At 39.6% G+C, this 16,940-nt stretch overlaps 1 protein-coding gene across 1 annotated transcript in view; it reads right to left on the bottom strand.

Moving 5' to 3' along the window:
- The window catches only part of LIN52 (lin-52 DREAM MuvB core complex component), a 119,387-nt gene extending 102,782 nt beyond the window's left edge, over positions 1-16,605 (bottom strand). The window contains exons 1-4 of the mRNA XM_043983995.1: positions 16,534-16,605; positions 11,875-11,949; positions 11,413-11,450; positions 5,010-5,076 (exon numbers count right to left, since the gene is read on the bottom strand). Of these exons, the coding sequence (XP_043839930.1) occupies positions 5,010-5,076; positions 11,413-11,450; positions 11,875-11,949; positions 16,534-16,564 (211 nt within the window). The 5' untranslated portion in view covers positions 16,565-16,605. The remainder of the gene's footprint in view (positions 1-5,009; positions 5,077-11,412; positions 11,451-11,874; positions 11,950-16,533) is intronic.
- Between the last annotated feature and the right edge of the window lie 335 nt (positions 16,606-16,940).

The following is a 16,940-nucleotide window of genomic DNA, read 5'->3' on the forward strand; positions in this document are numbered from 1 at the left end:
AATCCAAGTACTATGAAAAATTTAAGAGGCAATCAAGAAGAAAAAAGGCAATGCTTTAAAGAATGTTCTCATGAGTACGTTAAAAGGTAGCCTTCTCTTCCAGATCACCTTTATGCCTGGCCTTGTTTTGATCAGTTCAAAGTCACAGATTAATTTGGTTCATAAATTCTTGTTGTACTTCAGTGGAGTCTCTTCAGTAATGTAGACAGCAACCCAGCCATAAATTTTCATCCTGTATAAGGGACTCTGGTCCATGTCTTCCTATTAATACTCCACAGGAAATCCTTCCAATATTCTGGGGCCCTTCCTGTAGATCCCTTAACATTGCAGGGATACCAAAAGAGTACATGACTATCTAGCCTTCCCTTCTGGCATGACCACGCTCTCTCTTCCTCCTCATCCATTCTACTCCCTGATGAAGTCATTTGTGTTGCCTTTCCTGCACAATTCTTTGGAGTCCATGTGACCTATTCATACCAATCCTTCTTGCCCTGTAAGTGGCATTAAATCTTCTCAGAAAGTAGTAGTCAATGACTTGTCATGGTAGTCATACATCATCATTAGAAGAATACTGGCGGGGCAGCTAGGTGGCGCAGTGGATAGAGCACCAGCCCTGGAGTCAGGAGTACCTGAGTTCAAATCCAGCCTCAGACACTTAACACTTACTAGCTGTGTGACCCTGGGCAAGTCACTTAACCCCATATGCCTCACTAAAAAAAAAAAGAAGAAGAAGAATACTGGCCTTTGTTTCAGGGAGAAGCTGGGGGAGGGGTATTCTAATAAAAGCACTGTACAACTCAACCTACTCTCCACCTGTTCAACTCTAGGCCCAGTTCACTGTTCATCTGCAGTGCCTGCTTAAGATCTATGTACTGATGGACCAGTTATATGGAGTTAGCCATTCAGTAGTATATCATGGTCTAGTTGACAAGCATTCTTCAATTATTTCAATTTTTCATGTAGAGTAGGTCCAGCTCTTTTGATCTCTTTTGAGATCATAGATTTTATTTACATGGAACTGCAGTGTTCTAGGGCTTAAAATAATATGCAAAATATCATCTGCAAACAAGAGTCATCCTTGAAGGCTGAATCCCTTTTCAATTTGGACTCTGCACTAGATATCATCAAGGGCAGTAACAAATTCCTTTGGTAACCATACATTTTCCCCAGATTTATAGTGTATTATAAATTAATAAGTGTTGAACATAATTATCCCTGTTATATCTTTCAAAGAATCTTATATGATTTTGACATATGCAAGGAATGAGCTTGTTGGAATATCATTTGAAAAGTTTTCTTAAACCTTCATCAAAGATGTCCTCAGATGGATAAGACACATAAAAATGTAGTAGAGAAAGTACCTTCAGTAGGTACTGAGATTCCCTCAGTTGCCTTTTTTCTTCCATAAGAATTAGGCCCAAGATTTTTTCAAATCCTTTAGTGTATCTCCCTTTTACACACACACACACACACACACACACACACACACACACACACACACACACACACACACACACACACCCTAAGAAGAAGCAATACCCCAATGTCCTTAAGATTGCCTTATATATTTGGTATCACCTGGCTACTCTTCCCAGTTTTATTTTCTTTAGTACCGTTTTTGCACTCTAACACACCTAGGTCTGGGAATCCAAATGTGGAGACTTTACTGTCATTTACAGTAAAAAAAGGTATGTTATTAAAATGTTTAGAAAACCCTTCCATATTTTCCTCTATTTACTCACCTATTTTTTTTTCTTTTTTATTTTTTTTTTTGCAGGGTAATGAAGGTTAAGTGACTTGCCCAGGGTCACACAGCTAGTAAGTGTCAAGTGTCTGAGGCCAGATTTGAACTCAGGTCCTCCTGAATCCAGGGCTGGTGCTCTATCCACTGTGCCACCTAGCTGCCCCCTACTCACCTATTTTTAATTTCGTTCTTTGAAATTCTTTCAGAATGATTTGGTTTAACTGGGTCTCCTGCCAAATTTTCTTTCAAATTCATTTCCCCCTCTATTGCTTCTCATTGTTTCATAAGATGATGTTCAAAAGCAAGTGTTTCTTCTAGTTTGGTATCATTTTGATCTTGGCTCTAACAAGTTGGTGGTCTCGGCTATATGTATAGACAACAAATTTGAAAATAATTCCCACACCAGACACTTACTGTCTAATAATATATAATCAATTTCAGTTTTTTGATGTTATCTGGTCCTGACCCAGTACTTTTCAATTACTTTCTCCAAAAAAAAAAAAAATTAACGTTGTACAAGAACAAGTGTAGTCTTCTACTATTACTCACTTCTTACTCCTGAACTATACTTTCTTTTTCTTTTTTTTTTTTTTTTTTGGTGTGACAATTGGGGTCACACAGCTAGTAAGAGTCAAGTGTCTGAGGCCAGATTTGAACTCAGATATTTCCTGAATCCAGGGCCGGTGCTCTAACCATTGTACCACCTAGCTGCCCCTGAACTATACTTTCTAATAATTTTTTGCCATACTCTCTAATGCCCACCTCTGCAATGAAGTCACTGATGTCTAAAGTGTCCTAGCTATTCATTTAGAGGGCCTTTTTTTTCCAGGGCAATGAGGGTTAAGTGACTTGCCCAGGGTCACACAGCTAGTAAGTGTCAAGTGTCTGAGGTCGGATTTGAACTCAGGTCCTCCTGAATCCAGGGCCAGTGCTTATCCACTGTGCCACCTAGCTGCCCCTAGAGGCCTTTTTAAGATCTTGGCAGTATGTCTCTATCTCCTTATCCTCTAAAACAGATGTTGGCATATAAGCTGCAATCATTTTCATCACAGTCTTTTTGTAGATACTTAGCATGAGAATGAGAGACAGCACAGTAGCCTGAAGATACGGATTCTAGTCCTGCCTTTTATACAGGCTGACTGTGTGACTTGGGAACTGTATTCTTGGGAAGCCTCTAAGGCTCTAGGCTGCAGGAAAGGTGCCAAACTGTGCTGGCTGGATTTCTCTACATTAATGAATTCACAAACCAAGTTCAGATCCTATCACAAGCTATCAAATAAGATAGCCAAATGGCACAGGGAATGAGACTTCTTGTTGTCTCTGGATATATAACAGAATCAACCTAACCAACTTTGTTATTTGACTTGCCACAGAAAACATGTGAATGATCCATCTATTTAGCAACAATTAGCAATTTTCTGCTGTGGTTTAATTTATAGCATAAATATTAAGCCTGATGCAATTTAGTTCTTACAGTAGTTATGTCACTGGTCAATGGATACAGATCTCAGATTAAATCTGTCCATAGCTAACTTAATGTTTATAGAAGGATAAGAACTAATGAGATTCTCAGCCCCCTTGAACCTTCTTCAGCCACTGCCTCCCTCACTGTACAATCAAAAATAGACAGTACTAGACTCAGGCCTATTTCATATATGCCTTTGTTTCACAGACTGCCACAGCCAAAGAATCCATCACCAAGTGGCCAGCCTATTGATGATGCATTTTCTATATTCAGTAAAGCTGGTCATCAGAAAGCAAGCAATCTATTGCTAAGACTATACTCAAGGGGGCAGCTAGGTGACGCAGTGGATAAAGCACTGGCCCTGGATTCAGGAAGACCTGAGTTCAAATCTGGTCTCAGACACTTGACACTTACTAGCTGTGTGACCCTGTGCAAGTCACTTAACCCTTGTTGCCCTGCCCAGAAAAAAAGACTGTACTCAAAGTTTCTCTAGCATAGTAAACCCTCCCTGAGATGTTCTCCAGCGACACAGCCTTTAATTCCCCAGGATCAACACCATGCCAAGGTAAGGCATCAGAGATAGACTTTGATTCTTAATATGTATAGTCATTAATGCTTATAATGAAAGACCCAAACATACTGGAAGAAATTAAGCAAATGTCTATTTGCAAATATCAGAACAGTTAGTCTAAGATATCTGTTAGAATCTATCTATTCCTACCTAAGGGGGAAAGTGAAGCATTTTGCATTTAAGTATTTTATCTACAATAACAAATTGTTTTGGCAATCAGATACTTAAAAGTGTTTTGTATCCCCCATTAAATCCTTCCAAAGTAACTATCCAAACTTGGCATAAGTTGAAATAATAATAACAGTAGTCATAATTTACAATTATTTAGTGCCAAGCAGTTGCAAAAGCATTTTTCTCATAACAATCCTGTAGGGTAAGTAAGAAGTATAAGTATCATTACCACTCCTATTTTGCATGTGAGGAATCTGAGGTTCAAAGATGAAGTGAGTTCAAAGTGTCCTTTGGCTAATAAATAGCAGATGAGAAGCCAGGTTTGAGTCTAATTTTAGTGCTCTTTCCACTATTCTAGAAAAACTGTAGTGTCCACTCCCTTTCAAAAGTTCAACTCTTAAAAGGCAGATTTTTATCTCAATCTCAGGTTCATATTTTAGTCTAAGATTTCCTAAAAACCATGGAATGTTTATTGTCAAAAGAATCACCAAAGGGAAGACATGAATAATAAAAAGATCTGACAAGGTTAAAATTCTCTAACTGAAATTTCCATTATATATTTGGGACTCAACCAACAAACATATATTGACCACCTATGTACAAGGCTTGGCAAGGGATACAAAATGTAAAGTACAAAATATTAGCTCCTACATTCAAGAGACTAACAGTCTAATTTTCTAAGAACTAACAGAGCATATATAAAAAGTGCTAAAAGAGTAATAAGGAAAATGGGTATTACTGAAGTTCAAGGGAAGGAGAAGTCACTTCTACTTGGTGTTATCAAAGTTGGCATCATGGTCCTCCATAACGAACCATGAATAATTTTGAGTTGGGTCTTGACAGGATTTCAACAGGTAGAGAGGAAGAAAGAGCACATTTTGGGCACGGGAAGCACAGCGTGAATAAAAATCCAGACAAAAGAAAGCAGAAAGTGTGTTCATAGGACTAGTTTGAGGGCTCATCTAGGGGAAGAGAGGGAAATGAGCCTAAAAAGACAAAGGTGGGCCATACTGCTGAGAGTCTTAGAGTGGAGTCTGTAGGTTATCATCATTTCTTACCTTTCAGCATATCAATATCATCATGTTCTAATTCGGCCATCCATTTGGGTGGAGAGCTGGTGATAGGCTGTCAGAAAATAAGAATACATAGATTCAGATTAAGAGTTCACAGACAACAAAAAAAGATCCTATTCTTTCACAACAAAATAAATGTGGCTTATGTGCTTATAATTATTTATAATTATTTATGAGTTAAATTATCTATGGCTGAAACTGCTGGTAGAACTAACTTTAAAGATTCAGATTGAAAACCTAGCCCTTGCTTGGATTAAAAACAGCTACCAGGGGCAGCTAGGTAATGCAGGAGATAGAGCACCAGCCCTGGAGTCAGGAGTATCTGAGTTCAAATCCGGCCTCAGACACTTAACACTTACTAGCTGTGTGACCCAGGGCAAGTCACTTAACCCCAATTGTCTCACTAAAAAAACAAACAAAAAAAAACCAGCTACGAGGTAAAATAAGACTGTTCACCTTTAAACCAGATTCTCAAAGGGGTAATCAGCTTAAGGATAAATAAGTGTGGAACAGGTTGAACCAGCAGTAAAAGAGTCCTGTCCCAGTTAAGCCTACTCAGCAAAAGCCAACTCCCATCCTAAATTCTATGACAAGCTCAGAAAATGTTATGTTATTTTTTACCAGAGCTGAACATTTAAAGAATACACCAAATACACCAAAATCAGAGCATCCTGAACTTTTACATCAACTTGTATTCCACAACCTTAGAAAAACTTCATAGCTGTCTATGAAAAACTGAGGATTTAAGTTTATCTTCTTTATTTTGCATGAGATATGAAAGAACCTCTATTCTCTTGGTTAACTTCTACTTTTTTATCATTAGTATAGAAAGAAGGGGCAGCTAGGTGGCGCAGTGGATAGAGCACCAGCCCTGGAGTCAGGAGTACCTGAGTTCAAATCCAGCCTCAGACACTTAACACTTACTAAGCTGTGTGACCCTGGGCAAGTCACTTAACCCCAATTGCCTCACTTAAAAAAAAAGAAAGAAATACTCTGTATAAATAAATCAAAAGTAATGTAATACAGGTGATAAAAACCAACTAAGCTAAACATTTTACATCCATGAAAATGGTAGGAGGCAAAAAAATTACCACTGCATCAGATATAGATTATAGTAGTCTAAATAATTAGCTCAAGTCTGATTTCATGCCAAGTACCCACATCCACTACTGTAAGATAATGCAGACCATCCTTCGTGTATAACTCTGCTCAAGTGCCCATGGTCAAGCAGCCTCTAATCAAATGCTCTCTCATATGATCCTAAAGCCTCAAAGCTTCCCAATAACCCCTTCTGGCTGTAAATAGCAGCAGAATTGGGCTTCCCAATATCCCATTTTAGTTCTAAACAGTGGCATTAACAGATGAATTTCCTTTCTGAGGACTTTTGATGTTTTACTGAGAAGAAAAAAAGATAAGTACTCACTATACTAAAATGCCCTCAAGACTGGAATATTAAAATCCCAGTGCAGCACATGAACATATCAAGTCTTTTCACAAAGCACCCCTGGGACAAAAAAGAACAAAGTTAAATATATAACTGATAAAAATCTCCCCTCCAAACTTATTCTGATATCAGTGGAAAATAAATACTTTATTTAAGATATAAATTGTTGGCCAATATATGTTCCCTTACTTCTCTGAGTAGGATTGTAATAGAAAGTACTGTTCATTCCTGTTTTTCATTGGTCTGTGTGAGCTACTACTAAAAGTATCTTTTTTACTCATCATATAAAAGAACCAAAAGGGAGGAAAAGAATTCCCAGAGAAGCTTATCTTTTCAAGGCACGGGACACCAAAACAGAGACACAAAATCTTTATTATATCTGCCCAGAGCCAAGGCAAATCACTTTGAAATAAGGGAGGGGAAAGAAAAGGTGGAAAGGAGACTTTTTCCATTTTCTAATGCCAGTCTTGACTCAGTCTTATTCCAATATTAGTTCCTTTGCTTAAGCCTCTCAGGACTAAGGTGACACCCACTTTTACAAGAACAGCTTATTAATTAGGACTCGAGCAATCTCTTTAAAAACAGAAGGGGTTGAGAGATATAGTTCCTTTTTCCAATAAGTGAATCTGATCACTCTAAGCAATTCTGAGATTCCTTGTCCAAAGAGTAGAAGGAATTATCAGTTGGTACCTATTACATCCAGAGAATCATAGATTCAGAGCTGAACAGTGCCACCAGGCCATCTAGTACAATCTCCAGGCCCAGAAAGAGGAAGGGATTTGCCTAAAGCTACAAAGGTAAAGAACTGTTCAATACCCTAGTCCTCTGATTCCAAAGATATTATTCTTTCCAATGCACCATAAAGCACTATAATAGAAATCACCAAAGTATTGCAGACATTTTGACTTCTTTAAGAGCCTACATTGTTTCTAATAGTTTATTTGTCAACCCAATCAGAAACGGCCTCTAGAAGATAGCAGAGGAAAGGCAGTAAAGTCTTGAACTCATGACACAATCATTCAAAAAAACTTCAAAATAATGCTATAGGACAATTCCTGGAGCAGCAAAACCTACAAAAGAGCGTGCTGAGATAATTTTCCAACAAAAGACAGCTTAGAAGGTCGACAGGAGGGGGCTGCTGTGCCAAGACAGGAGTGGAGCCCAACCCCACAGTCACCCTGACACAGATCCAGTACCAGGCAGGCCAAGTCTGGGAAAGAGACCCCCAGAGCCTCTAAATCAGCTGCAGCACCAGTGTCGTCTGGAACTAAGCTCACAGTCTGGTGAGAGGACTAAGCCCTGGGCAGGGGGGAGATTACAGGGGTCTCTGCTGGTGCTGAGGCAGAACTTGGGTTTTTCACCCCTGCTGGGAACCAGGAAGTAGGCTTGAGTGGCAGTGGCCCAGGTCGGGGAGGGGCACAGGCTCCTCAAAGCTAACAACCACAGCACACGAAGTTTTGCTGTCTGGTTAATTAGCAAGTTGGCCTGGGGTTATCTACAAACCAAGGAACAGGCTAGGCAAGTGAAGAACCTGCCCCTCCTTAAATCATACCACCTGGGACCCCTTGAAGCTTGGGACAGTGCATCTTGGAAACAGTGCCCCACTTTAAGGCGCTAAAAGTCAAGTAAACGACAAGATGAACAGACAGAGAAAGGTGAGAACCATAGAAAGTTTCTTTAGTGACAAGGAAAATCGAGGTGCACCCTCAGAAGAGGATAGCAACATCAGGGCTCCTACATCCAAAACTTCCAAGAAAAATAAGAATTGGTCTCAGGCCACTTTGAAGATAAAGTTAGAGAGGTAGAGGAAAAAATGGAAAGAGAAATGAGGGTAATGCAGGAAAGACATAAGAAAAAAGTCAACAGCTTGAAAAGCCAAATTGGCCAAATGGAAAAGAGGTACAAAAGGTCTCTGATGAAAATAATTGCCTAAGAATGAGGATTGAACAAATGAAAGCTAGTGACTTTAAGAGAAACCAAGACACAGTAAAGCAAATCCAAATGAATAAAAAAATAGAGGCCAATATGAGATATCTTCTTGGGAAAACTGCTGACCTGAAAAATAGGTCCAGGAGAGATCATTTGAAAATTATTGGATTACCTGAAAACCATGATCAAAAAAAGAGCTTAGACATTATCTTCCAAGAAACTGTCAGGGAAAACTGCCCTAATATTCTAGAAGCAGAAGGTAAAATAGAAATTGAAAGAATCCACTGATCACCTCCTGAAAGAGATCCCAAAAAGAAAACTCCCAGGAATATTACAGCCAAATTCCAGAGCTCCCAGGTCAAGGAGAAAATGTCGTAAGCAGCCAGAAAGAAACAATTCAAATACTGTGGAGCCACAGTCAGGATAGCACAAGATCTAGCAGCTTTTACACTGAAGGATCAGAGGGCATAGAATATGATATTCCAGAGGGTAAAGGAATTGGGATTATAACCAAGAATCACCTATCCAGCAAAAACTGCATATAATCTTTTAGAGGAAAATATGGGACTTCAATGAAAAAGAGGACTTTCAGGAATTTGTGATGAAAAAACCTGAACTGAATGGAAAATTTGACTTTCAAATACAAAACCCTAGAGAACCAAAGAAAGATAAATAGGAAAAAGAAATTAAGAGGGATGTTAAAAGGTTAAACTGTTTACATTCCTACATGGGAAGGTAATACTTCTAACTCATAAGAATGTTCTCGGTATTAGGGGAGATGACAGAAATAAATTTAGAGAGAGGGCACAGGTGGGAACTGATTATGAATGGATGATATCTGCAAAGTATTCATTTTTTATCTATTTTTGTGGGGTGGTTGGCAGTGGGTGACATGCCTGGGGTTGCACAGTGGGTGAGTGTCTTGTGTCTGAGGCAGAATTTGGGCTGGGATCCTCCTGGATCCAGGCTGGGTACTTTGTCCACGGTGTCACCCAGCTGCCCCATGATGACATCTTTAGCATAAAATTGCGGGGTGAGAGGAATGCACTGGAAGGGGAGAGGTAGAATGGGGTGAAATCCCACATGAAAAAAACAGAAAAGGGCTTATGGAGTGGGGGGGGGGAAGATGGGGAGGAGCAGGGCAGTAAATGAACTTTACACTCATCAAAATAGGCTCAAAGACCTTAGTCTCATTAGAGTTGGCTCAAAGAGGGATTAACATACACACCCAATTGGGTGGAGCAGTCTATTTAATCTGGGCAGTAAATAAGCCTAACACTCATCAGAATTGGCTCAAAGACCTCAATCTCATCAGAATTGGCTCAAGGAAGGAATAACATACACACTCAATTGGGTGGAGTAATCTATCAAGCCCTGCAGGAAAATAGGAGGGGAAGAGGATAAGGAGGGAGGGGCAAAAGAAAGGAGGGAAGATTGGGGGAAGGGGCAATAAATCCTTGAGGAGGGATAGGGTGAAAGAAGATAAATAACAGAGTAAATATGGGTAAGGGAATAAGATGAAGGAAAACAGTTAACAAAATTGTGAAAAAGAGAAAAGGGAAAAAAACTGTACAAAAAATTTTATAGCAACTCTTTGTGGGGTGGCTAAGAATTGGAAATCAAAGGAATTTCCATCAATTGGGGAATGACTGAACAAGCGGTGGTATATGATTGTAATGGAATATTATTGTGCTATAAGAAATAAGCAGGATGATTTCAGAAAAATCAGAAAAACCTGGAAAAACTCATATGAACTGATGTACAGTGAAGTGAGCAGAACCAGAAGGACATTGTGCAGTGACAGCAGTATTATTCTATGAGCAATTGTGAATGACTTAACTACTCTCACCAATGCAATGATCCAAGACAATCCTAAATGGCTAATGATAAAGCATACTATCCACTTCCAGAGAAAGAACTGATATTGATTGAACACAGACTAAAAAAAAAAAGAGTACTTGTGGATTGGTTCCTGTCTTGTGGAGCAGGGAGGAAAGGAGAAAAATTTGGAACTCTAAATTTTATGAAAATGAATGAATGTTGAAAACTACCTTTACATGAAACTGGAAAAAAGAAAATAAATGTTTGTAACATTTAAAAAAAAAAAAGAGAGACCCAGCCTCTGACCTGTGAATGGCTGTAGCCTAACAGAGCAGGCCAGAGACAGGAGAGTCAGGAACTGAACTTCAGAGTGAAGAAAAAGGCTTGCAAGCAAGGAAGAGCTATAGACATATATGCTAGGGCCTCACCCCTAGTGAGGGGACCTGAGGCAGGGTGGGGAAATCTCAATACTTATACTGGTGGCTGCTCAGTTGGAGCCCTGACAATGAGGGAGCAGCAAACATATGACAAGTTTGATTAACTGCAGGACTTTCCAAGTTTTTTTCAGTGTTTGTCTTTGATCAGAGAACACCTGGTGAATTATGTGACTAACCCAGAGGGTGAGTTCATCCAGAGGGTGATCACAAAGTATTGTTGTGCTGCCAAACTCAGGATATAGTTTGCTTGCTGGGCCTTTGCTCTGGAAAACATGGGGTCCAAGTTTTATTTTGTCATTCTATACCTATACCCAAGAAAGGATGGGAACTCAACTTGTGATTTCATTGGTGAGGGAAAACTGCCTCTAATTTAAGCTGGTACCTTCTTTGAAACTTGTAGTCTTAGAGCACTGCTTAGAGCACTTTGAAATTAAATAACTTGCCCAGGGTCACACTACTACCAAGTCTATTTTAGAAAAAAAGACTTAAATTTAGGCCTTCCTGGCTTCAAGGTCAGCTCTCTATGCCATGCTGACTCCCTACCTGCAGAAGCATTGTAAAAAAAGGAAGAAACAAAAAGACTGGCATGAATGAAACCTATCATAATAGAAACAGAGCAAAAAGACTGCCCAATACCCATATTATGCATTATTCAGAAGGTACTGAAATTATGAAGAGTTAAAATCAGGTATGTGTGAGTTATATGAACAAATATTATGCAGATAAATTTCTACTACCAAAGTAAGAGCTCACTTACACTTTTGAAGGATGCTGCAAATTCAGCAACACCTGGTACTGAAAAGAGAAAGATTATTATAATTCCATACTACATAGCACCTTTTAACTTCAAACACTCTGCTTCATCCCAAATGAGCTAAATTTCCAAAACTAAATGCCAAAACAAAAATTGTTCTTTTCAGATATTTTCTTCCTTGGTATGAGTGTATATGAGTATATACATATGTAGATATAAACACACATGTGTATATAGATGTATAAATGTATATACACACACAAATGTTCCCATGTGTTTATGTGTGTGTTTATATACAATAAATATGTTCTAATATCTAGTCCAAACCCCCTCATTTTACAAATAAGGAAACTAAGGCCCAGAAAAGTTAAGTGACCTTCCCATGAGTTCTTTTTCAAAGCCTCCCTCAAAATAACAATAATCTTTCAAGTACCACATCTGATGAAAAAGAAACAAATAACTTACATTGTTCGGGCCAGAGGTCTGGTGAGGCTCGATCAAGTTTTTCGAAACTCAACAAGGATGCTTCCAGGTCGGTCCCTAGAACAACACACCCAGACATAAACAATCAGACATAAGCCATAACATTTTTGACATTTTAATTTTAAGAAACAGACCATATCAGAGCACTGCACCTCCACACCTAAGAATAATGACTTGGGCTGAATTAGAGATGGTACAACCTAAATTCCTACAACTTCCTTTGCAAACAAAACTACACCACAATTTAATACTAAAAGGAGATACTTTAAAGTACCATATAAATGTAATTTACTATAGTTTACTATAAAAAAAAATGAGCAGGATGCTATTAGAAAAACATGGAAAGACTTACATGAGCTGATGCAAAGTGAAATGTACTGTATACAAAATAAGAGAAATAATGTAAGATGACCTGCTGCAAATGACTTAGTTATTTTCAGCAATGCAATGATCCAAGAAAACTCTGAAGGACTTATGAAAAATGCAATCCATCTACAGAGAAAGAACCGATGGTATCTAAATACAGATGGAAGTATATTTTGTTGTTGTTTGTTCCTTTTTCTAAAGTTTTTTTTTTTCTGCTATGTTTTGCACAACTGCACACGTATAACTTATATTGAATTGCTTGAGTTCTTAAGGGGGATAGGGAGGAAGGAAGAGAACTTGGAACATACAGTTTAAAAAATTGATGTTACAATTTGTTCTTACATGTAAGGTAGGGAAAAATTCTAAATAAATAAATACTAAAAGGAGATAGATAAATGAATGGCACAAACCTTTTTATCAACTGAGACAATAAACAACAGTGCAGTGTGGTATACAAATAGTTTTTTGTTTCTTTGGTTTTGGTTTTTTGGGGCAGTGGGGGTTAAGTGACTTGCCCAGGGTAACTAACACAGCTAGTAAGTGTCAAGTATCTGAGGCTGGATTTGAACTCAGGTTGTCCTGAATCCAGGGCCGGTGCTTTATTCAGTGCACCACCTAGCTGCCCCCTACAAACAGTTTTAACAGCAAGATACTCAGGATTGCCACTGTGAGGTACTTATATTCTTATCACTGAAGACAACAACTACAAAAGGAAGAACATCAACATTTACAAGAGAAACTTCAGAAAGATTAAGATACGGATTTCAGCCCAGTTTTAAATTAGGTTTAAAAAGGGATACTAAGGATTTGAGCAAATATCAAAGTAAAGAATAAATTCCCAAATCTAAGTATTTAGTCCTTGTATCTTCCCTCAGGTCCCATCCCTTATCTCTACCTACTCAACATCACCACCTGGATGCACCATAGGCATCTCAAAGCCAATATGTACACAAAACATCTTTTCACCTAAACCCAATTTCCAGACTTCTGTTCAAAACACCACCACTCTTCTAGTCACCCAGAGTTATCCTCAAATGTCCATACTCGGTCACATTCGATCCATTGTTAATTCTTTTGGATTCTACCTCCTTAACCTGTCTCCTAGCACAGTGGATAGAATGCTGGGCCTGGAGTCAGGAAGACTCATCTTCCTGAGTTCAAATATGGCTTCAACATTTCCTAGTTATGTGACCCTGGGCAAGTCACTTATCCTTGTTTGCCTTGGTTTTCTCATCTGTCAAATGAGCTGGAGAAGGAAATGGCAAACCACTCCAGTATCTTTGCCAAGAAAACCCCATGGGGTCACAAAGAGTCAGCACAGCTGAAATGACTGAATGACAATAATAAAAACCTTTCTCACACCCATCCCCTTCTTTTTCTTCACATCATAACTATCCCGGTCTAAGTCTTTATTATCACTTGCCTGGATTATTGCAATAGCTTCCCAATCTGTCTCCCAATTCTCTCTTGTCCAATCAATCTTCCATAATGCTGGCAAATTTATATTCCTAAAACACTGGTCTATGTCAGGCCTCTGCTCAAAAAATACAGTGACTCCCCACTTGCCCTTAGGATAAAGACTGAATACCTCTGTTCAGTATTTTATGACCTGGCTCCAAATGACTTAGTCTACTTGCTATTCCTCATAAATGGTATTTTATCTCCTGTTTCTGTCCCTTTGCATAGTCTATCCCCCTATGTCTGTTATCTTCTCTCTTCACCTCTGCCCGTGGGAATCCCTAACTCCTTTCAAGACTAAAAGAGGTAGAAGCAGCTAGAATGGCGCAGTGGATAAAGCACTGGCCTTAGATTCAAGAGGACCTGAGTTCAAAACCCAACACTTGGGGGCAGCTAGATGGCGCAGTGGTTAAAGCGCTGGCCCTGGATTCAGGAGTATCCGAGTTCAAATCCAGCCTCAGACACTTAACACTTACTAGCTGTGTGACCCTGGGCAAGTCACTTAACCCCCATTGCCCCGCAAAAAACCAACCAAACAAAAAAAAACAAAACAAAACCCAACACTTGACACTTACTAGCTGTGTGACCTTGGGCAAATCACTTAACCCTCACTGTCCCAAAAAAAAAAAAAAAAGGTGGGGGAAATACAGTTAATAATTGTACCTGTGAATATGAATGGGATGAATTCACCCATAAAACAGAAGCAGATAGCAGAATGGATTAGAAATATGAATCTAATAATGTGTTCTTTACAATAAACACATTGAAAACAGAACGACACACACACTGAGTTAACATAAGAGGCTAAGGCAGAATATATTACACTTCATATGAATTTAAAAAGGTAAGAGTAGCAATCACAATCTCAGACAAAGTAAAGCAAAACCAGAGATAATTAAGAGATAATCAGGGAAACTATATTTTGCTAAAAGATACTGTAGAAAATGAAGTCATGTCAAAACTTTGTACAAGTTTCCCTGTTACAGGACTCATTTCTCATATGAGGAACTGAGCCAAACTTATAAAATTACAATCCATTCCCCAAGGAGTTTTCAGAAAAAGACATCAAAGCTATCAAGTCACATGAAAAAATGCCCCAAATAACTACTGATTACAGAAATACATATTATAAGAGGTTTCATACCTATCAGATTGGCTAACATGACCGAAAAGGAAAATGACAAATGCTAGAGGGAATGTGGAAAAGCAGAGGTGCTAATATACTGCTGGAGTAGCTATGAACTAGTCCAAACATTCTGGAGAACAATTTGGAATTATACCCAAAGGGCTACAAAACTGTGCATACTCTTTGACCCATTACTACCACTACTTTATCGGTAACCCAAAAAGATCAAAGAAAAAGTCAGAGTATCTATAGGTACAAAAATGTTTATAAGCTTTTTTTATGTGTGGTGGCAAAGAATTGGAAATTGAGGTAATGTCCATCAATTGGGGAATTAAAGTTCAATAACTTGTTGTATATGAATGTAACGGAATACTATTGTGCTATAAGAAATGACCAGCAGGATGGTTTCAGAAAAACCTGTGAAGATTTATATGAACTGATACAGAATGAAGTGAGCAGAATCAGATCATTGTACACAAGTAACAACAATATTGTAATGATGATCAACTGCAAAAGATTAGCTACTCTGATCAAGACAATGATCCAAGACAATCTGAAGGACTTATGATGAAAAATGCTATCCACTTCCAAAACTGATAAACTCTGAGTGCAAATTATATATTTTTTCACTTTATTTTTCTTGGTTTTGGGGGACTTAAATGTCTTGCACAATCTCACATAGATAATGGATATCATATTGCTTGCCTTCTCAATGGGGAGGGGGCTGGAGGAAGGGAAGTTAAGAATTTAGAACTCAATTTTTTTAAAGAATGATAAAAATAAATATTTAAAAGAAATTGTTCATTCTCTCTTCCCTAATAACTCGTGTATATTTATTCTGTATGTATGCTGTATTTGTTTATCTCTGTGCTCCTTATGATAGTTAATACACTAGGTAAGATTCCAGAATTCCTAGATATTCCCATGCATGACCTACTATCAAGAATTTCTCCATCGTACATAGGATCATTACTATAAAGTTGCAAGGTACCTTGGAGATTAATCCTAGCCGAGAGAAGAAAATTTAAATGTATCAAAAATGCGGGAGTTGGGGGAGAGGAGTAACGGGGGAAAAAGTTCTTATAAAAGCAATTCCCATTCTCGTAGAGTTAGAGCCTGTGGTCTCCACAGCTTCCCTTTCTCCGGTAAAATTTCAACTGAAGGAAGACTTTTAGTGACGTTACATTTCTTTTGCAAGTTAGCTAGCAACCACTGGTTCTAAAATCATGTTAGAGATCATCAGCTGGGAGAAGAGATGAACCCAGACGTTGGCGCCTCCTTTCCCCGCCCCGTCTACCCACATCCCTCCACCCCCTACGTCAAGTTGCTCTCCTTCCGATCCCCGGCACACCAGCATTATCCTCTCCAAGCGGAGGAGGAACGTCCCGAAAGTCTAGAAAGACGGACCTCCCCCGCCTCTCCGTCCCTGTCTGTCTTTCCCCAGGAGTGTCTCCGTAGTCTGGCCGCTACGCCCCCGGCATCGCGGCTACTCCCTCCTCACCAGCTGCAAAGCCACCGGGGCGGGGGGACGGAGAACTGGAAGCGGGGAAAGAGTAGGAATAGCATGGAGGAGGAGGAACGAGAGTGGGCACGGTAGGTGGGAGAGGAAGCCCCAGATTGGCAAAGAAAGGAAGTTCCCGGGAGAGGAGAGAAAAGAGCTGGAAAATCGTAGGCTGTTAGCCGGCTCCTACCGTCTGTGGGAGACGCCATCTTCCGACCCATGTCACGTGATAGACCTAACCGTCGGCGGGAAAATGAGGCGCGGCAAGCCCCGCCCCCCGGAGCCTGTTCAGTCCCCGCCCCACCTCCCCTGTCCCAATCAGTGATGCCAATTGCTTAACTCCGCCCCATATCTGCCCCTCCCACCCATTCCTCCTCCCCCCTTAACCACACCCCCTGATTTATGCCTACCTGGGCCAAAATTCCCAGTCCTTGTTTACGTTCCTCCCTCCAGGAGGCGGGGCCGAGGTCTCGCCCGGGAGGCCCAATCCAGGGTCCCCGTGAGGGGGAGTCTTCTCTCCGTGTTCTTGTCTGAGACCTGAAAACAAGGGGCGTCTTCCCAGCCTCGACCAATCGAAGTAGCACTGACGGACGGAAG

This window comes from Dromiciops gliroides, chromosome 2 (genome assembly GCF_019393635.1).
Source record: "Dromiciops gliroides isolate mDroGli1 chromosome 2, mDroGli1.pri, whole genome shotgun sequence".
Lineage (NCBI taxonomy): Eukaryota > Metazoa > Chordata > Mammalia > Microbiotheria > Microbiotheriidae > Dromiciops > Dromiciops gliroides.